This window comes from Argiope bruennichi, chromosome 8 (genome assembly GCF_947563725.1).
Source record: "Argiope bruennichi chromosome 8, qqArgBrue1.1, whole genome shotgun sequence".
Lineage (NCBI taxonomy): Eukaryota > Metazoa > Arthropoda > Arachnida > Araneae > Araneidae > Argiope > Argiope bruennichi.
Window position 1 is genome coordinate 37,092,078 of NC_079158.1, and position 23,838 is coordinate 37,115,915.

Here is a 23,838-nt window from a genome sequence, read left to right on the forward strand (position 1 = left end):
CTGATAAAATCAAGAAACATGCATTCCATTTTATAATCAATGTCATCCACTCAAATAGTCTTTTTATCTCTTAGAGTCAAGACTACTTCTTAATCTCAAAAAATCAATATGTCAATATTAGGAAAACAAAATATTTTTTCAATATTATCCGGATAAAAATGCATCATAACAGATTCTCTTCATAGTCACTATTCATAGCAATCCGAAGATTTATTGCACAATCGCCTGCCTTTTCTTGTATAAAAATTTATCCTTTAAAAAAATTTTAATCTCATCAAAAGTTGTTGGATAATTCGGTCTCAAACGAAGGAAGAGTCATTTTCTTAATTCACATGACGTAATTTTATGCTATCGTCAGCATGTATAATTTCATATAAATTTTCAATTTTATCTGCAACTTAAGCTGTGTTCACACAAGGCCAACTATTGTGCGCAATAGAAAGCCACGCCTCTTTGAAGATCATGTGACCACAATGGGACAATGAAAAATGGTTACTTCGTTGAGGCAACTATGAATCGATGTGTGGTCACGTTATCTTCCCAAAATAGGCGTGGCCTTCTACTGCGCGCATAGTTAATCTCATGTGAATGCTGCTTTATTCTGAATTCAAATCTACCATATTCTGTTTTTATTATACAAATTTAATTCATTTATTTCCAAGCTAGTATCGCCATAATATAGAAAATTTGAACTCATTTATTTAGTTTTCAAAATAACGAAAAATATGGAATTGGGCCTTTTTAAATTCATTTTTTTTTTTTAGCTGTTTCGTAATGATCAATGAATGTCCATCTTTAACATTTTTTTAAAATAATCATTGAATTTTAAATAGGAATTGGATAAATTATATCGCTGAAAAGTAGGCGAGTTTGATAAACACGTAATTGCAAAAATAAGACAAAATCTAGTGTGTAATTTTGGATTTTCTACAATCGAATTAATTTGTAATCGATCTCTTACATATAAAAATCTAAAAGTATTTTGTCTCCAAGAAAGAAATTCGTTTTTACTTTTAAGACATTTACTCTTAAACAGAAGTCCGACATTCAAAATCTCCACGTTAAAATGCACATTCGAACATTAAATAGAGACAATCCTTGCTTTTTCTAATATTTGTATGTTATTAATTTAAACAAAATTATTGCAACCGAAATATCCAACAAATATCTTCCGGCTGGTTCATGTTAACAAAACTCTGAAATTGAGATTACTATTTTGCGAAGACAAACATTCCAATCCATACTAAAAACATCACTCAACTTCACTACAAATTCTAATGTCTCATTCCGGTTAAAAATCTCGATATGATAGAACATAACTGCACATGAAAAGCAGAAGGATGAGAGTAAAATTTTAATAATCAATAAAATGCAGCAAAATCTTTTATTTCTGTAAGTTCTTACAATGCCAACGCTCAAGCGACCTTCAAATATCCGTCTTGAAATCCTAGAGCTGCGAAAGTAGACAGGTCTTGCGACGATCTATCTGTAAGTATCTATTTCGTTCTAATGCAATACTTATTGCACAGTTTTATAGTAGATAATACTTAATGTTCGACCATTTTCTATTTCATTCCATCTCTTCCCGCAACCTCTAATCACAATACATTCGTTACAGAACCATCAGGCATATTGACAATCCTCAGTAAGCCTGGATTCTGTCTTATATTCTGAAGTAATAATTTACTTCCTCTTTGCAATTCATCGCAAAAAGAATAATATACGAATACTTTGAGCACATGTACAATATTTAAGAGAAAAAAATTTTACTGAGCAAATGACCAAAATAAAAAGAAAAAAAATGTGACAAAGTCACTATTATGAATGAGTCATAGAAGAATGGAGGTGAGACAATGTAGCCGCTGCATCATATGCCGCAGTATTAGTGGGATACACAAGAGTGGACGGGTAGATTCCAGGTTCTGATTTGACCATGGCCATGACGGCCAGTTCGTCCATGGATTTCGAATGGCCAAAGTGGAACTCTCTGGCCATCTCTTCTCCAAAGTGGTGCCCGCAGAGCGTTGCTTGAGAGGACACTGGAGATGACCTGGCAGCTGTTGCGTGAGGACCAGGTGACACAATATGACTATTCCCAACGCACAGGTGTGGTGTGGTTGTTCTTTGATGGTGGCTTAGAGCACTGTCACTGAAAAAGAAAACAAATATTTAAGTTTTTGTAACGACATATATTAGTTCACGCCCTCAAAAAATAAATTTGTTTCGAAAAACATTTGCATGTATTTCAGTTGAACCTTTCATTGGAAACAAATTTCTTTTAGGACTTAAAACTATATGGTAGTTTCCCAATAACTCGGCAATTATCAGATCAATGGACTATGAGATTAGAGCAACACTTCCTATATACAAAAGGAAACAATACTGATTTCCAATTTCACAAATAATTGGATTTCTTTCACAGCAAACGAATCCCCTGGTAAGAAAATCCAATTATGACATTTGTCATGGCAAGAGAATACAACTATTAGTGATGTCAAAATGTAATGCCCTGGCTTTTTACATTTAAGAGGTGTTGAATAGAGCAGCTTAATTGAAAAAACAAAAAACATTTTAATAGCAAAAGTTGTTTTATACTCAAAATGTTTCAGAATTACGCAGAAAATTATTAGAACATTTCCATCTTTATAAATCTTACAAAATGTAATTCTAAATATGAATAGTAATCTATTATTTACGTCTCCCGAAGATTAGTGGCATCGGCATGAAGTAATTCAATATTTTTTTAAACATTTCCAAATCGTCCTTCTGAAAACACTAAGCTACTGAAGGAGTACTTTGAACAGTCGAAGTGTAAGAGGAAGAAAAGGACACTGTACATTGCATGAGAAATTTTAATGAAATGATAAATCCACGCATGATTTATAAAAAAAAAAATATTTAAAAATTCTATTTTTTTAGAAAAAAATGAACGATAAATAAGGATGAACTATTATTCGTTTATTGAAAATGGGAGCCATTTATGAAAAACAGTACGCATTTTCGAAATTTTGCTTTAGTCGTTAGAAATCTCCCAAGAACCTACGCGATATATTGCTGCAGCAGGTTTATGATAAAGATGCCTTTTCACAAAACCAATTCGTGTATACAAAGAATTAAAGATAGTCATGTTTCGAATTTAGAGTAATTTCAGCACTAAATGAAATTATGGTAAATACAATTGCCGTTATTATTACAGAAGATAGTTCAATACCAATCGATGAACTTGTAGTGGAGTTAAGTATTGCACATATGGTATTGTATTAATATACTGGACAACCAAAGATCAGAGGTGGCCTTGCTCCTGAAGGAAAATTCAGACACTCTCTCATTCTATTCGCATAAATACTAAACAAAAAATTTTAAGCCAAAAAATTATTAATCAAATTGCGCAAAATAAAAAAATATAAAAAATCTCCTCAAATTTAAACATAAATTATTAGCACATTCAACAACATTGACAAAGTTAATACTTGATTAGGAATATATTTTAGGGACCAGATTACGATAAGTTAAAGATAGCGAGTTATTCCTTTGGTATATCATGCAAACTAACAAACCCAAATATCAATTCCTTATGCCAGTTGTTACTTATGAGATGGCTGGGGACACTTATTTGCCAAGTAAACCTCAGATAAGACAGACTTGGAACAAAAAGAGCTGAACTTCATAAAATAATAAAATGTGCCAAACACCGAAAAGTAAATAATGAATGAAATAAATACAAATTTTACAAAAAAAAAAAAAAAAAAAATGATAGAAATAGTAAAAATCTTGTATAATCATTATATAAAAGGAAATTTATCGATCTCAAGAATTGCAAAACTTTATTCGGAAAACGCTGAAATCCCCATTTCTGCGGAAGTCCCCATTGCGGGGATGTTTCATTTCTGAATTATTAAAGGAATATCTAAGCCAATTCATCACTCCAATAATCTCTGGTATTTATTGAAAATGAACAATGATGGTTCAATTATTTATTGAGATAGTGACTTCGTGATAAATTTCATTTTCAGATGATTTCATTGTGCGTGTGCCAGTGTCCAAAGTACACGATAGTTTCGTGGGATTGACAAGTACCTCTGTGTTGCTGTGGTCCTATGCAGTCACCAAATGATAAAAGTAGTCCTATACGCAACGACTTGATTATAACGACTTAGGGGTAGCGTGTCTTTCCCGTGATCTGGGTGTCCCGGGTTCGAGTCCTGGTTCGGGCATGGTTGTTCTCTACCCTGTGTTCTATCTGTAAGGTGTGTGAAAGAGCCCCCTTCCCCTGTAAAAAGGGGTTGTGCAAGCGAATGTGTGTGTCATCTTCATATGAAATAGAAGTCAGACTTCTGTCCTCGGGTGGTCAAAGGCTTTGCAATCAGCTACTGCACACTCGATTTAAATCGCTGGCAGTTCGTCAGAGGGCTTGTAAAGTCCCATAAGTAACAACAACAACGATTTGATTATAAGACGCAACTCTGCAAGATGGGTAGTAAATCTGCTACTCCCCCTCCAACGATCCTGAAGGAAAAGAACAATTTTTATTTCTAGTTTTGCTTTGATTTATTTTTTAAAAAGAGTATTAAATATTTTTAAAAATTTATAACCTTTAAAGGAGAAAAATTGGTAATATAAATGACAATAAATTTTACATTCGAATGCAAATGCAACTATTCTTTACACCTGCATAGCTTTTGTCTATATGAAAAGACATACGCCTTTTTTGGTTAAAATTTTGAATAAGACTGACATGTATCATTAGTTATAAGGGTGGGAATTAAAAAATAGTTTTCCAATTAGTTACGGGAGATTTAATTTCGTTACGAATCAACCCAACGGTTGGAAAGAATAACAGTAGAAATATTCAAGTTTATGCTGATTTACATGCTAACACCTAGTAACCGCCCTCGTTATACTTTTTCTTTTAGTTTCATCATCATCATAAAAAAAAGCATTTGCCAATGAATCTCTTATTGCAGCTTTTAATTATCCATTAGTTAACAAATATACTTCGATTTTCTATATTTCCTAAAGCCAATTGTATCCAGAAATGACCATTCATATCCGGTAAGTCTATGAAAACAAGCTATACTATTATGGCCGATGCAAATTTGGATTTGTGAGCGGCACAAAATGTCAGAGAAGTGTTGAATATTGCACAGATATTTACTGCTTATATCTGGATTTAGAGATTAGAATCTTTCGATGATTCCACTTCGTTAAGGAGTGGCACACAGGAAAGTGGTTATTACGGCTCCTAATTCGGCGAATAATCTGCATTTACCCTATAGCTAAATGTAAATATCTTTTCCTTTCATACCCACTTACCCCTTTTTCTACGAATTAAATGCCTTCTCTTGCATGAACAAAAGTCAGAGGGATTTTTGAATTCTAGAATGAACAATAAGCAGCTGAGTACTGTACAAATACTTAAACAGCTAAATACTACATGTACCTGAAAAGTGTTGCTAATGGCTTGTGCGATACTTTTGTGCCATGAAATGTATATAATGCCACTAATAGATTCTCTCGTGATCTGGGCATCCTGGGTTCGAATCCCGGTTCGGGCATGGTTGTTCTTCATCTGTGTTTTATCTGTGACATGTGCCCCCCCCCCGGTAAAAAGGGGTTGTGCAAGCGAATGTGTGTGAGTTTCATGAGCTAGAAGTCAGACTTCTGCCCTCGGGTGGTCGGGGGTCTTTACCCTCAGAAGCTACTGCACCCCCTTTCCGTGGAAACGCGGACATGACATCATCATCATCATGATCAATCGATTCTGACATTTTTTCGAAAAAGTCTTCTGTAATAATTTTTTTCCGCTTTTTTTTTTTTTTTTTTTCCTTCTAACCAAGGTTTACTCTCGCTTTATTTTAATTTTTTTTTCTCGCTTTTCTCATTCGCTACTTTTATTTGGGGGAGAAAGGAGGGTTCGATACACTTGAAATCTATTCACGCAAAAAAAAAGAAAAGAAAAAATCCTTTAAAAAAATTATATCTAAAAACCACTTTTATGACTTTAGCTACAGACGTTTGGAAAGAGACACAGAGCTTTAGTACGGAGTATGTATAAAATGAAATAAGAAAGTTTGTTTACGCTTGCAATAATCACATGCAATTGAAATAATCTGACATCATCATAATTTCAACACATTGGGATATATATACATATATATGTATAAGAGGATCTTGTAGTCATGGCTATCACATATATTTCCCAATGTGATGAAATTACGATGACCTGAATGTGACCGTAATTTAAATTTGAATAGTGTGAACATAATTTTTATACTATTAAATAACTGATATTCTATTTAATAAAAGGGAATAAAATTAAAAATGGAGCGTCTAATTTCATGACATTCTTTCTATAACCTTAAGCAATTCAAAACAATGTATTACGCAATGTCTTAATGATGTGATCCATCGTCACGATTTACGAGTTTCAACTTATTTTGTTCTGGTTATAACGCTTCGCTTCTAGCTCTTTCACTGCCCATCCCCCGCTTTGCTTATGACTATACTCTGTTTCACCCTAACTTGGCAGTATTGTAAAAGGCAGAAAATGTGACGCTCCGCGTTGGGAAAGAATTCCCCATCAATTCCGACTTTAAAATAGTTAAAATGCTCAGAAATTTATCAAATAATATCATAAATTACAGAAATCCTTTTTTTATCAGTATGTATTTAAAATTATTCTCAAGTTAGAAGTGTTTATCTGTTAAGTATTTTGTAAATAAAGCGAGCGAATAAAACGAAACGATTGACATAATGAATTCCACTTTGGCTAGAACCGGTCTTCAAGGTCAAATATTTGGCGCGCTTTTCTTTTACGTCTCCGCCAACTCAGCTTCATTTAGTTCCCAACCATTATCATCTTTCGTACTTTTTTATTCTCGCTTTTTTACCAGCTGATATTTTTGATACTATTAATCACATTAGTAGTTATTAGTTTTGATTGTTGAATATTTATTCGATTCGTCATTTCTATTCACTTCCAAAATGTCTGAAAAAGAAAAAGTGTTATCACCGAATACGCTGTGCACACCTTCAAGACGAGTGAAATCAACAAAAAGTGCAACATGAAAACAGAAATAAAGGCATCCAGTCCTTTAAGTACCCCTGGAAAGAAGCGACCAGGCTCAGTAGGTAAACATTCAGGTCAACTTATGAAAAAGTAAATATGATGATGTAAAAACGATTTTACATTAAAATATGATTTTACATTATCCTGTATCTGACGAAAACTCCATGCATTTATTCGTAGAAATGAGATCCCAACATTAGATAAAGTTTTAAAAGATGTGAACGATGATACATATATCTTTTCTAAAAACATTAACCGAACTACGCTTTACAGAATATTGAAAGGTTTAGGGTTTTCTTTTGAGAAACGATGAAACGAAATGAAATAACTTTAATGATTTATTAAAATAATGTATCAATAATATTGAACAAAATAATGAAAATAAGGAAAAAATTAATTCTCTGATTTAAAATGATAATATAATAAAGTTAATAAATATTTACTATTTGGCGAAAAATTTGCGAGATAAAGCTCCGCCAGCGATCTGCATTTCTAGTAACTTTATTGTTTAAAGTAACCCAGTTCCCCTCACAGCGACTGCGATTCGGCATGCCTAGAATATACACTACTGCCAAGTTAGGGTGAAACAGAGTATAGTATCTCAGTTACTTCATATATTCATTGCTTTTTCCACTAATGAAATTCTCAAAAATGATAAATATGCAAGTTGACATCGTACGTTGAAATCTTTAATTTCAACTTTTCCCATAGTTAAAACGTCAGACGTACTATTTTTTTTTTTTTTTTCCATCGAAACTTACAAGAAAAATACATCTATATATGTGATATTTCATTCAATAATAGGCAGTTAGGATCTAATTTCAGAAATATTTAGATTATAAAGAATTAATTTATACAATACAGGAAAATCGAGTCATGCTCTATTTAAAACTATATTACACAATATTGGAACCAATGCTGGTGAATATAATATTTATACTTTAGGAAATGTACTTATCATCAGTATGTCACTGACGCCAATATAAAGGTTATTTTTAAAAATAAAATTATCCCCGCACCTCTCTTTTTCGATTCTAATTACTTAACAGCATATATAGAACAAGCTTATGAGAAATATATTTAACCTCTTCGTCGTCCGTAACGCGTCCAGCGCGTTCAAGTGAAACTTCTGCAGGGCGCCCGTAACGCGCTTCAAGCGTTCTTCTACATTTTAAAATGTTTAAACGTTTGAAACGCTTTGTAAATGTTTACTTGTTTCAGTTTTTATTTTTGTTTGTTCTAATGCGGCGAAAAACAGAAATTTTCGCTGGCAGGAGAGGACGGTGAAAGGGTTAATAAAATGGCAAATCCGTAGTCCCTACAGACCAAAATAATGTAGCATAATAATGTTTCAGTAATTATTCGTCTATCTTTATCTTATTTTTAAAATTTCCTTTTAATTATATTGCAACAATGACACATACAAAAATACCGTATTTAATATCGTCGCTATGCATGTGCGTATAAACACAGTATTTAATCAATATTGATAGAATTGATTTACAAATATTTATTTCAATTAGGGAAAGAATTTGTACTAAATAAAAGTAAGATTAGTGAAATAATATGCTCCGAAGCAATTCACGAAAAATGCTAACATCTTGAATATCTCCTTTCTCATCTATCAAAATATATCTACATATCAAATTTGATATTTTTACATCCAACGTCTGCTCCCCGCGCTCTAAACAATCTGTTAACGAGTACAGTAGCCACATACGCTGGTCACTTTGCACTTTTTTTTTAACATGCATGTCGCAACTTATCGGCGGTATGCTAACCCATAAACATTATCATGTTAAATAATTATGTATTTATTTACAGCTGTCATATTATATGGAACAATAAATAAAGCTTGTTTTTTAGATTCTTCAGTTTTATTGCAGAGTAATAAACTATGCCATTTCATCAGCCTTATCCTCTACATCTGTACGTTTATTTTTGACAAATAAAACAAGAAAAGGTGCATTTATAGCTCCACGGGTAATGGTTTAGAAGCTGAGATGACCACCAACAATACGCCTAGAACGGAAGTAGTTTATGGGGGGCTATTTGCTTTAACAAGCAATGTATTGCCTATCTTTGGTATTGACATCACAGTACTCGATGCCCCATGGCGAATCCCATTTTTGAGGGATGGTGCTCACACGTGAAATGACCAGCGTATGTGGCTACTGTACTCGTTAACAGATTGTTTAGAGCGCGGGGAGCCTGTTTAGAGAGATGGGGGAGGGACCTGCAGTGGTTTCCCACGCATTTTCTCAGGGACTGGCATGTTCAGACCAGACACAGGAAGTCTGCCAGTGTTTAACAACGCGGGTGCTTTTTTTTAGTTCATGCTCAATATAGATTTCGTTTTGTTATTGGCCTTTTGAGGTAAAAAATGGTGGGTAAAAATAATTTGATTGACAGTAATTATTGAGAATGATTGATTACGAATGGGAGTAGACATATTTTGACAAAAATTGGTAGTGTGGGGGGGAAGGACAATTTGCAACTTTTTTTTTGGGGGGGGGGGGTCGTTGAGATTATGGTTGTATTTGGATTTCCTAATATGAAAAAATACACTATACCTCAGGTACATTATAATGGATTTATTAAAGATATGACTATATGAACTGTTTTATGTTATTTGAAATTCTCTCTGATTTTGCAATTATATTAAAAAAATCTATTTTGTGTAAAGGTATCGATTTTTTTTAAATTCATATTCTTAATTTTTGTGCAAGTTTCACCATAAAAACCGTTTGAATTTTGTCTCCAAGTTCATTCTTTCGGAAGTTGCTCTACATTATATATATATATATATATATATATATATATATATATATATATATATATATATATATATTTGCATAGTGTGCATTTTAAGGCTTGTTTTAATCTTTAAATGCCCTTTTTTCAATTTTAAAGTTTGATAACATATTTTTAGAAAAAACTCATAAATTAAAATCCAATGCACATTTTTTAAATCTAAATTTTGTATGGCATTTTCCCAATATGTAAATGCAGTTATCACTTCTCGTATATGAAATATAGAGGCAGTATTGTAATCGTCTAAAAATTAGATCTGTCAGTCTGTGACAAAATAAAAACGTTTTGAGTTACTAAATTTGTATATTTGTATCAAATTTTAAGTGATTGACAGTGATCCAACAATTGGATTGCTGTCTAGCGGTCTGTACTTTCAGGAACATGTAAAAGCAATAACTTAAATATATCAAATTTGATAAGTAATTTTATGACTACAAATGTAATTCTATATCAAATTTTGGTTGAAAAAAAAAGGACAAAAACCCAAATTCGACCTTCGGATAATAATCATTGCATACTAGTGGTTAATCGCCAATTAACTCACCAAGGACTACATGATAGATCAGTAAAAATGCTAAATTCACGACAAAGGCTTATATTTTGTAATTTTGTAGCATATGTTGTAAAAGGCGTTCTCTGAGATAACACATTTATTAAAAAGTATGCCAGAAAGTTTTCGGTAGACCTTTCCCTCTGGTTTTCGTGTCATTTATCAGTAGAGCCCTGGTATTGGATAGAAATTTCTTATATCTTAATCTAAAAGTTAAATAATACAACTAAAAATATGGTATCTTCTATACATAGTATAAAATGAAGTCTCCTGAAAGCGTCTCTATGTTTGAACCACAAAAACTCGAGAAATAGTTACCGGATATTGGAGATATTTATATCATTTTTTAGAGCATTTATTGGGGAAGGTTTTAGTACTTTAAAGTAATATTAAAATAAAAAATGGAGTTTTATAATTGCGATTTTAATTATTCCGTGCATGCGCGAAAACCTCAAACTGCGCATGTGCAAATAAGAAGAGCTGTCGTATGCATATGCGATACATTTTTTGTTTACATCTTATTTTAAACAGCGATTCAAATCTCATTATGCCCAAAAGCAGGAAATCCAACCTTGGCTGGAACACATTAAATGCCAAAAATCTTCGTTTGTTGCTCGATAAGGAAAATGAAGAGGAAAGAAACGTTCGATTAGCGAATATCAGAGAAATAATGAGCTTAGGGAAAGAGAACTTCTGTTGAGCGAATTAACCGTCTCTCTTTAAAATCTCCTGAGGAGTGCAAATTATCTTTATATCAAATTATACGGAGTTGATAAGTGGAACAAATGTGGAACAGTGGGTGCAATGACTTATTTGTATATTTTTAAATTTTAAAACAGCTTTTTTATTGTATATTTTTAGTGGATTGTTTTGTCTACGGACATATATTTTTACTTTTTTAACAGTCTAAATATTTCTGAATGTGTGCTATAAAAAATTCTTTTGTAGCGATTTTTGATAATTTCTAAATATATTTTTATGTTTGATGTGGCTTAACATGCCCATGTCATATCGAGTGGAGGCTAGCCTTAAGTTTAAAGCAAATTTTTCTTCTTGGATGCTATGCCACGGGCAACGCCGTGCGGGTATTGCTAGTTATAAATAAGAGCAATTTTCAAAGCACGAATTTCGGATGAATAGAAGCAAAACGTATCATGGCAAAATAATGAGTCTTTCTCATGTTTTAAATACAGATAGGAGCAGTAATTAGTTAAATTAAATCAACAACAAAAAAAAAGTTTTCACTCGTTTTTCTATAATGGAAACTAAATAAAATTTTATAAAAATGAATTAATATCTCGTCAAAGATTTTATCATAATCAATAGTTTGAAAAAGAATCAGTAGTTTAATAGATATATGATTTACTTAATGCAACACTCTCCAGATTATTAATATTTCTCAATACCACATCAAATTTAAAATGCTTATTATTTTTTCTTGAAAAATTTTAGATAAAAGTTTCGATTAAACATAAGTCATCGATTGTTCGACTTATTAACAGTTTATATATACAATAATTGCATTCATTTTCATACTCCGTGTCTCCTTACGAAATTTTTAGCCTAAATTCAACTTCACACACACACACACACACACACACACACACACACAAGGTGGAAGGAACGTGGCCACAATTAAAAATCCGGAAGCTGTCAATATGGGGGAAACTGCTAGATCTTTCTTTTCTTTGACAGTCCGCCCATATTCATATTTGTCATACAAAATGAGTTATGTCTGTCGGCTCTGAGCAGGGTAAACACCACGTGTTCGAATCAGAAGCGTGGGAACGAAAGGGTTAGAAAGAAGATTACAGGTTCTGAGCTGCCATCTTCCGCTCCATATGGAGGAAACTGCTCCCATATTGGTTTACTCAACATAATTTTGACACATAGCTAATTGCCTTTGTAAACATGCTGAACAGGTAGTTTAAATTCATATGGAGAGATATTAATTGGATCAATTCCAGTTTTGATCACGAAAAAAAAAAGTGCAAGCCCTTTAAAATAAAATCTTAAAAATTATCATTTGCATGCAATGGTAAATTCGTATTATTTCAGACCTTAAATCAATAGAGCAAAATAACTAAAACAGTTTTTTTTTTTTTTTTTGAAAATAATAAAATCAAAACTTGGCGACTCAATAATTGATGACTAAATATAATTTACATTTAACAGAAGGAAACAATTTTAATAGCCTCTGAATCTGCAATTCTTTAAAATATTTTTTTTATGTAAATTTCAATTCTTGGTAGATGCTATTTAAAAATTCTTGTACAGTCAATCACATATTCTATCGTATTGACGAAAAAAATATTCATAGGTAAAAAATTTATGATAACATATTATTAAATCATTATTAATTAATCGTTAATAATGTTGTGCCACAGGCAGGAAAGACATCTGATATGATTTACGATTGGGCAATCCACTTTCCGGCAAAGGAAAAACTTTGAATATAAATAAGGAAAAATTTAAGTAAAAGAAAGCAGAATATAATATGTCTGAAAGACCAAAAATGAATATCTTAATCGTTATGAACACGTTTAAAGTCATTCTTAATCAATGATATGTAAAATTTTATTCTTTCAAAGTCATGTGGATATCAATGCAGGCTACCACGGAGCAACTTCATGCAATAACAGGACACAACATAACTCGCAAGTAATGAACCAACTAATTCACTTTAAAATCTTCTTAAATATCACATAGAAGAATAATTCTATAAAGAAGATTTACTTTGACCTATCAATTGGCCAACGAGTCTTCAGCTTCGTTGACAATACTATAAATTTTCCTATATATTGGAGATAAAAAAAAAAAAATTTAGATTGAGTTGATGAAAAGTTACTTATCAAGCCCCAGAGAGATCAGAGCAGAAATGATTTCTTTAACGGAAGAGGTAGCAATTGCATGCTTCAGTAGATTTTTAATTGATTATCTTCAACGTTAATTGGCCACTTCTTTTATTTTGTGAACGCTCACATTCTTTAACCCTTAACTGGGGACGTGCGGTCTGTGAGACCGCTAGCGATGGATTTTCTGTCACCTCTATTCTATTTTTAGCTCAATTGAATGGATTGACCCTGTTGCTTCCTGTTTTGTGACCTTCAATACACGTGCACTGTTTCAACCAATTTCAGCAGATGCTTTTTAAAATAATTCAGTTATTTCTTCGAGCGCGGTCTCTAAGACCGTATCTCCCTGTTAGCGTCCCAGTGATAAACAAGGCTTAGCAGATGGCGCTAAAATTTTGCCTCGAATTATCATCCAATTTACTGATCCTATTATGAAGCAGTGCTCCAGACACTTTTATATGAACCAGAAAGTGATTTTAATGATAAGGGTAATTGTACAGAAGAGTTTTTCGATGAAAGTTCGCATTCAACTGATTTTGATATGTATGTTCAAACATAATTAATTTTTCTAGTGATAATGTATTTTTAAAAATTTATAAAACATGTTAATATACCAAGATATATATACAGAATTTATAGGTTGATTTTTATACTAGTTCTTAACCTGTATGTTTAAAATGCCCTAGGAAACCGTGCTATGAAAATCACACAAGCCGATAAAAAAGGGTCAATTTTACCCATTGTCATTTTTTATTTTTCATATAATTGTCGAATTTGACATTATATTGTCTTCTATGTACCTTCATATACTGTAAAAATAAATATGATTTAAAAAGTAATACATGTTTTTTCAAGAATATTATTTATTGTAACATGTCATTTGAGAAGAAAATGTATGTTCCAACGCAATTACTTTTTACAATGACAATATATTTTGAAAAATTTCTAAAACATATCTATATATCGAGAAAAATATCTGCAAAATATGTTGGCAGTTTTTCATACTAATACATTCATTAGAAAATTTGAGTCTAAATAAAATGCGGTCTCGTAGACCGCACCTCCCCAGTTAAGTCCTAAAATTTCACCTCCCCAGTTAAGGGTTAATGAGATTATCAACCACTTTCATGATCTTTCTGTACTGACATCTGTCATCATTACCAAAAAAAAAAAAAAAAAGTCAGGGAGGCTATCGTGTATCAGTTCTTGGTGATTCTTAAGAACAGAAAATCACATTTTAAAAAATATTTTCATACGTATAGTGAAATTCCGCTGGATGTAGCGTCTTGGCTTTCGTAATATAAGTTTTCTAACTTTTCCGGCAGTTTCTAGAGAAGGTACCTTACGTATATTACAAAGTTTGTTTATTTTTTATTCATGGTCTTTTGAACGTAACTCAATATTTCTACCCTTTTCGATATTTTTTGGAATACGCAACTTTCGTGGATTATCAAAGTTGCTTGATTTATAAATCTTTATAAACCTTTTGAACGCAGTGTATTGCAACATAACATTGCGTCAGGGACGGGGGAGGAGAGTAATTTCGATGATTTTGAATCTGCAAAAATAATCAGACAGAAACGCGACAATCCATTCGTCATTCTTCTCAAAACAATCGCAGGCAAATAAATGTGCTCTTCTCTCGACAATATGACGTCGACAAAAATTCTAATGCTATGAACAATTGAACAGAATATGCTTATTCACATATTTGGCCCCCTCTCCTTGGTGGAACATAAATTGCTTCTTAAGCATCCGGTTTTCTGCCTCATGGCGAAGTATGCGAGTTCATAAAATTTTATCTTCTGTCACTTTTAAAACCAGTGAGAGTGGTCTTCTTCAAACTTTCTCGCATATTTTCCAATAAAGGTCTTATCCTCCCCCCCCCCACATAATTGTGGAATTTAGGTATGGCCACGAATGCCTTCTAGCATTGGTGAACAATAGTTACGATAAAGATCTTTAACATGAATATTGCATGTTTATTAAATCTATCTTACGATTATGTATTTTGAACACTCTTTTTCGAACTGATTGAAACAAAAATTTATGAATAACTAGCCGCATGATTTCATACTGAGCTTCAATGATTTAAGTCATCGCATTTACATGCAGCTTTTGCAGACCGACAGACGGTCAAAACTTTTGAAATTTAGTTCAAAGTTTGATCAGAATATACTAAATCCTTTGTATCAATTTTTTTTAAAATCTGGTTCGTTACTTTTTGTATTATCGAGTTCACTTGTATTCAAACACATAGATAGACTTCTTCTGATTGGGCTGCGTTCAAAATCTGATAATTAGACAAATTTGGTTTGAAGGCCATACATCGAATTTTATCCGTTTAGCTCAAATCATTTTGAAAGAAATTCAAAATTTCGAATTCGATATTTTTTAAGATTATAATATTTTCTTTATACTTCGCATACAAGAAAGTAAAAAAAAAAAAAAAAAAAAAAAAAAAAAAAAAAACCCTAGCAGGAAAGGCTTACATTTAGCGCAAACTTTGGTATCCCGATTTTTATGTTTAGCGTGACCAAAGTGAATCGGATTCAAATTTTATATTCTTCCTTTGGCCAAATGGGTGTAAAATTTGTTACTGGCCTATGATTTTGTTATAAAACCTACAAATCAAATTTGACTTATCTATAGTCTGTGTATTTTTAATAGGCGTTTCAAGGTCACAATTTCTACCTCGTTATTGGTTGTCTGGTACCAGTAACGCGTTAGAAAATGTGACCTTGAACCACCTACAGAAAATACACAGACTACAGATCATTGCATTTGTGAGTTATCGTTGTCACAACCATAGAAAAAGGTAGATCGACAAACTGTTAACCATTTTACAGATTTTGCATAAAAAATTTGATACAGATTTACAATTATGAAGGTAAAATTGCGTATTAAAATCCATCCGTCTAATCGTCACGTTTTTATTTTCTCGTATACGAAGTAAAGAGAAAATATAACGATCGATTAAAAAAAAAAAATCGAACTCGAGATTTTGACGAATTTCCGCTGTTCAGATCTCTCCCGAAAAGACATTTTTTGGAATTTTGTCTGTTCATTTGTCAGTCTGTTTTATAAAAGCTATAATTAAGAAACATTTTATGCTAGATGTGTGAAATTTTGTATATGGATTTTAAACTAAACTTGCAGATTTCTACCGAATTTTGAACGACATACATGAAGTGGAAATGTGCCTGCCTGGCTGTTTAAATACAAATAAATTCGATGATAACAAAACAAAAAATGCTATATAGATAAAATCTAGTAAATTTAATATCTAAAATGTAGATTCTTATCATGTTTTAAACCCAAACCCGTTAAAGGGTTGACCGCTTGTCATTCTGTATTTTCGCATGCACGTAGACACAATAACTCATAAATGCAGTGAGTTAAATCAATCAAATTCAAGATGTTGTGACTACAACTGTACATTCTTGTCCAGTTTTAGTTACAACCTATCAAGAGAAAAGCGTCCAAAATACATAATCGCATGATAGATTTAGTAGAAATGTTACGTTTTAAACTTCATTAGCCAATCTATGCAATGCATTTGCAGCCTCATCAATCCTCATCCATCCTCGTATATTCTCCAATACATTTGAATCCTCATCCTCATCCAAGGGTGAAACGTGAGGAGTCCTTTATTGGAGAATATACGAGAAAGTTCGGAAGCCTCCCGCTACTTTTAATCATTGTTTCCACATGCTCATAAAGAGACAAATTTCTTCTCAATGGATTTTGATAAATATTGACAAATTTAGAGAAAGGACTACTGAATTCTGGCATTCACAGATACCAACAGGCCTCAAGGTAAATCTCTCAGTAAATAAGATCTCGATTGCTGAGGTAGAGGGTTCCTGATTTGTAAACCGATTCCATTAAAGATCTGTCGTATAGGCGGACTTGTGGTGGCACGTTAAATCTGCTTCGCACAAAGCCCTCTAGTCGGTGAGTGAGAGAGAGAGAGAGAGAGAGTTTAATCGGCAAAAGATTTCACGCTTAAGGGCCGCAGTGGACAGCTGGATATTATGTACACACTTGAAACTTCGAAAATCGTTCAAAATATCGAATATTTTTTTTATTGCTTAATAATGTTCTCTGATCTTTTAGCTTTCAAACGATACCAAGATGTTGTCAATATTCGAAATATTTCTCGAGTCATAATTATTTTTCTTGCGGTGCTTTCATTAAAAACTCTAGTTACGGTGTTTTTAAAACTCATTTTATGAAGAATGATATTTTCCCACTCTGTTGCTTCATTCAAACAATCATAACTCAACAAGAAACTAACCAAATACACTTATTGATATATCAAAATAATTTGTATGAAATAGCGGATGTTTTGTGCCTCAATCAAAGTTATATTTATTGGAATAAAGTTTTTATAGCTATTTAAAAGTTAAAATGACAGAAAAAAATCTCGCTTTTTCTATTCATCGTTGATGAAAAAATTGTTTAAAAAAAACTATACATTTTTATAACTTGTTTGAGGCAGACAACATGAAGACTAATATTAGGCATCATTTCCAACTAGAATTGTGCGTCTGCACAAATTAGAATTTAAGATAGCATGTTTCGAAAAATAGGTTAATTAGCTCATTAAATACTATTTAATAAATTAATAATTAGTGTAATATGGTTTTTTCTCACTGAAATGAGTTTAAACATATATTAATAACCTACTGTGAAAAACTGGATTTTTAAAGTTAAAATTTTAAAAAAAATCTTCAAGTGTGTACGTACACCTTTGAAAATGGTAATTTAAAAACTATCTTAAAGTTAATATACTACGTACAACCGAAATACCCAAACAGGTTTAACCGATTTGATTACATTTGGCAATATAAATGACAAGTGAATAAGATGTCACATTTTGCCGATAAATTTTTGTCAGCCCACTAAGATACGATTAACGACGACGATGTCAATTCCCCAGATTTTCAAACATCTGATTTAAATGTTTTCATTTGATTTATAATTTGCATTACTTTTGGCAGTATAACCGACAAGATGACAGGTGAATAAGATATCGCATTTTGCCGACTATTTTTAGTCGGTCTATCTTAGAACTCAATGCGATGGATGTCGGCGACGTTAAATTTGCAGATTTTCCGCAGAAAAAGTCAGTGTCTGAATAAATGAAATTCTAAATAATACTTAATTTTCTTTAATTAAACACAAAGGGAATTATTATGAGCTATTTTGAAGCCAAATTATAGAATTGTGCGTGGATCTTTGTCGGATTTGCCTTGCACCGTTTCTGGCAGCGTAAGTCAAAATAAGCGCAAATGTTTACTTCCAAATGACTTTAATATAACCAAAGGCCGCGGTGGCCTGGTGGTAAGATCTCGGCTTGTGAACCGTAGGGTTTCAGGTTCGAGACCCGATTCCACCGAAGAACCGTCGTGTAAGGGGGTCTGTTGCACGTTAAATCCGTCATGCCAAACGTCCTCCCGCTGGTGTGGTGTGGTGTGGTGTGGTGTGGAGAGGGAGGTGCCAGCTCAGGTGTCATCCTCGTCATCTGACCGTGGTTCAAAATTACGAGGTCCGTCCCAAAATAGCCCTCGCGTTGCTTTACAACGGAACGTTAATATAATAAACTAAACTAAACTTAATATAACCAAACCAAAAAACACCGAGAAATGTTTTTATCTGGAAGTATAAAAAAGAAGCGACTCGTAAATATCGAAAGGTCAAATAATTTTGGCATTAATCATTTTTTTTTTGTATTTATATTAGATATAAACTATTTGAAACAATAAATTTTATATTAAGTAACAGTAATAAAATAATTATTCGAAACCTAATAATTTGAAAAAAATATGTTAAATGATTTACAATAAAATACTTTTAAAAAGTTATGCAATTTTCAAGCTTTAAATCATATCCTCTTTATTCACCTTACATAATTTTGATACCTAGTACCAACTTCTTTGATATAAATTCAATGAACAGATTAGGAATTAAAGCAGTTCTTTCAATGCAATCCTGTCAGCTACGAATTTTAATAGGTAATAATTTTCGGAAATGCATTAAGTTCCATTTCGATGACCAGCTGTGAAATTTGACCCTTCCTCGATTTCGTCACGCTGCATCGTGCCTTTGATGTCTAATATTGCTGGCAAAGCATTTCGAATCGACGTGAAATTCTCGTTATTTTCTGAGCAGACATGGATTGCATTTCAGCCAAAACAAATCAGCGAGAAGAATGTGTTTGAAACGGTTCAAAACTGGTTTGACCTAGTCATAAGTCGAGCAGAAACGGAAATTTAAATATCAATGTTATTACGCTAACGTCTGACGTGTGGAAGTTCATGAATTAAATTTATGATGTAATTTTAGTTTAATTTTATTAATGCTTTGTGATGACGTTGCACAAGAACTACGCATTTTTAGATTATAAAATAAAATTTTAATAGAATATAGAAACATATATATAAATATGAATTTGCGAAAAAAATTAAATATATTAAAAATGAATATTTGAAATGAAAAAATGATTAAAAATAACTCAATTCCAAACAAAAAAAAATCAAATAACTATTCCTGTAATATTCAAATTACAAATATCTTCTCTTATGCAAAAGTCATAGAAACAAATTATCAAAATAAAATGGATTTCGAGACTTTAATAAAGTCCCCCCCCCTCCCAAAAAACCCCCACTTGACATTGAGAAATAGAATTGATTGAGAACAAGATTAGTAATAGATTTAGCACGTGACTTTAACATAGGAATTATTTCTATCAAATTTTGAAGTCTACCAGTTAAAAGTCTACGCGTCTCATATGCTTAGGAATGCGAAAACTTTAAGAGCAAAGAGTTAGACAAGTAAAGCTTAGCATGCAATTTGATAAACAGATCTCCGTTATGTATCAAATATTAGACCAAATCTAACTTCTAGTTAATTGTAATTATGCCCATGGGGTATGGGTAGATACATTAGTTCTAAAAGACAACAAATTAAATTGTGTATGGTTTTAAAAAAGCAAATGTAAATCTATATTAAATTGTGGTCACAATCGGTTCACTGGCAGAGGTATTGTTGCAAAATGTATATTTATATACGTTGCACCAATATGAAGCCAAGAGCAAAAAGCTCTAAATCAGAAGGGCGCACTTAAACTGTTTAACTATTATCTGTGTTATTTGCAAAATCTTCCCTAAAAAGACAATGTGGGCCTCGGCCGATTACAGCTTATTGCCAAGAACATCAAATTAAACAACTGCTTCAATAGATGCACAAATATTCTAATGGTTTCAATTCAAGTCTGTAGTCTTCAAATCTATATCCCAAAAAAGGCAAACTATGTGCTAAATATGATTGTTTTACAGCTTTTGGTATTTAATAATTCAGTTCTTACTTTAAAGTATTATATTGCAGAGAATAAACGTATCATACCATCATCCTAACAAACATACTTAATTCAAATATTTTTAAATAGCAAATATAACATTACCCGGCTTTTGCATCAAGAGGAAGTGTAATGGTTGTGTAAACGAAAGAAAATATAAATCGAAGGCATTTGATTATATTAATTACTATCTGAACTTAATCTGAGCGGGCCAGTGAAAAAAAGTAAGTTAACGATAACGTTAACGCTAGAAACATAAAAATGGAGTAACACTATTTATTATATGATGCTGCGAGTTTACGCAGGTCTTGGAATTATAGTTCTTTTTTTTTTTTTTTTTTTTTTTTTTCCGCTGTAAAATACTTGCTCTGAACTTTCAAGTAATGTGCTTTAAATATTTACTTCATCTTTTCCAAAAGGGGACACAATATGCTATCATCCATTGTAATATCTCATTTTCCAGGAATATTCATTGTGCGTTAGAATTTCGAATATATACCTATTTTAGATAAATTGTTGTTAAGATCTATTTGCAAAATATATCCCCTTTTATCCTGCTTTGATATATAAATTGATTAGCCGCCTTTGGCGACCAGCCGGTTCGCCAATCCTAATGTTCGTTTAAATTTTATTAATTAAATAGGTTGAACCGGAGTTTAACCCCCTTCTTCGCCAAGTTGCGATAATGCGCCAAAGCTGGCAATCTTTATTATGCACTATAATTGAACATCTGCGCATAATACAATTTAATTACAAAAGCATGCAACTAACCTAAAAATAATTTAAATCATTGAAAACAGGTTAAAAAAAACTACTTAAAAAACGATGTCCTTAAAACTATAAGCATATACTAAAAATATATAACTAACATAAATACAATTTACTTACAAAAGCATGCAACTAACCTAAAAATAATTTAAATCATCCGTTGATAATGGTTGCCATGGCAACAATCAGAACATAATGTGCATGCGTTAATTTTCTTCGCCACTTACGGTAAGGCAAATGCATGAATTTTTCTACGCCAGTTGGGGTAACGCTATGCAGATTAGACATTTTTAATTTCCTTTATTCTGTGTTATTTTAATTCAAAAGTACTTCAGAATGAATCTGAAACATGGATTAATTAACGATGTTTAATTTTAAATGCATAAAACCTTAAGAAAATAAACAGAATCGGTTGAAATAATCCGCCGAAAAATATTAACCCTAGCCTCATTACTGTTGGGAGAAAAAAAAAACTGAAGCCTTACTCATTTGGCGGTGGGGAATATGGAAGACTTTTTTTGGCGGGAAAGTTAGTTTTTAATTAATAATTAAAATTCTAATTAAAATTTCAAAAAAAAGGGCCCCCAGGTGCACATTCCCGACCTCTAAGGTATACATGCACCAAATTTGGTAGCTGTATGTCAAATCGCCTGGCCTGTAGAGCGCCAACACACACACACACACACACACACACATTGAGCTTTATTATAAGTATAGATATAGATATAGATTAGAGTGAGCATATATACGATCGTTTCTTAAGCTTGTATCTAATTTATACATCAGATGAATGTTCTTGGACAGAGTATGAGATTGGATAATGGTTTATGGATACTCATATACCTTTAGGTAAAGTAACTTTTGGATACATATTTTTTAAAAAATCCGCGGGTAAATTTTAAAATGTCGTTTAAAGATTTCATTTTTGCAAAATATATCCCCTTTTATCCTGCTTTGATATATAAATTGATTAGCCGCCTTTCGGTGTGCGAAAAGCTATGCGTAAGATTCTCCTGATGTAGTTCAGACAAAATGACTCAAACCATATAATACAACTTTGTTATATTTGATCAACATCTAGCAAAATTGTTCTTCCAATAATAGGTGGATTCCTGTACAACATGAAGACCTTATACCTAAAGTGTGAAGAACTGAATAAAATTTTCGTTCGGACAAAGTGGGACTAGTTCTTATATTTGGTTTTACATGTACATTTCGATTCAACTATCAATCTCGTTGTATAATCTCAATCTTGTGATTGATACTGTTGTAGATAGTTTGACTCCAGTTGGATACTACTGTAGATACAATGTGGCGAATGCCTGGTGTACATTAAATTTAGTTGGATAATCCAGACATGAGTGTTGAAGTTTTGAAACGGAATGATGACATAATTATAGGTTAAAAATGTGGGGTTCAATTAAGAATTTTAATTCTCAAATAAGAATAGTTTTCTCTTAATGTTATAACTTTCATAACGCAATGAATAATTTCTATAAAGTAAACATTTTGGTAACATCTTTTTCTATATATATTCTCTGGAGAATCTCTTAAATCTGTTTATCTAAAATGGATTAAGAAATGAGAATGTCTTAAAGAAAGTACTTATTATTTAAAAAAATAAAAATAAAAGTATTATATTATAAATAATATTAAAAAAAGAAGTACTAAGTAATGACATTAAGCAAACGACATTAAAGTCCAATGCAGGATTTTAATATCGTTTGCCAATTTCGTATTTAATTAAGTAAAATCTACATTATTTCGTTAAAGAAGAATATATTTTACAATTAATACAACAAGAAAAGAAACAACAAATAATTTTATCTAAAAAGTCGATATCTCAGCATTTATTTTTCAGTTTGAATTCATTTTAGTAATGGAGCATAAGAGCTTGCTTGTCATATATGGAAAAAAAAATGTTTCAGATATCACTTATTATTATTTTTTTCTTCGTCAATTTTTATTTGAATATTAATCAAGGAATATTGCATTCACTTTCAATTATGAAGAAAAATTCAGATGGAATTTAGTCATATTAAATCTTTACAAATATTTTTTTCACCTGTTTTTTTTTTTTTTCCTTCCCCTATTTGAGTGTTGTTGTTTTTTTTCCCCGAGAAGCACAATAGGCTCTTTTCTGTCTTTCGAAAAAACAAATCAATGAATGGTTTGAGAAAATTTTTCTAATGTAATATGAAAGTTCCGCTGAAACAATTGAACAAAGTGGTTTCATTTATCTATAAACATTTTCCACTTCAACCAAAATCGAACAAAAAAAAAAGCACTTTTTATCTATGTATTAATCATCCAAAAAATCTTTCACCATAAATTTTTAGCAAAATATCCATTTTCATTTATACATCCTCTCAAGACTGCAGATAGCAAGAAGTATCTAAAGTGGCAATAAATCCATTCC

The 23,838-nt window shown here is 32.0% G+C and overlaps 1 protein-coding gene across 1 annotated transcript in view; it reads right to left on the reverse strand.

The window, feature by feature from the left end:
* Positions 1–1,566: 1,566 nt before the first annotated feature.
* The window catches only part of LOC129981248 (homeobox protein SIX1-like), a 53,109-nt gene continuing 30,837 nt past the window's right edge, over positions 1,567–23,838 (reverse strand). Inside the window, exon 2 of the mRNA XM_056092011.1 lies at positions 1,567–2,149. Within this exon, the coding sequence (XP_055947986.1) occupies positions 1,819–2,149 (331 nt within the window). The 3' untranslated portion in view covers positions 1,567–1,818. The remainder of the gene's footprint in view (positions 2,150–23,838) is intronic.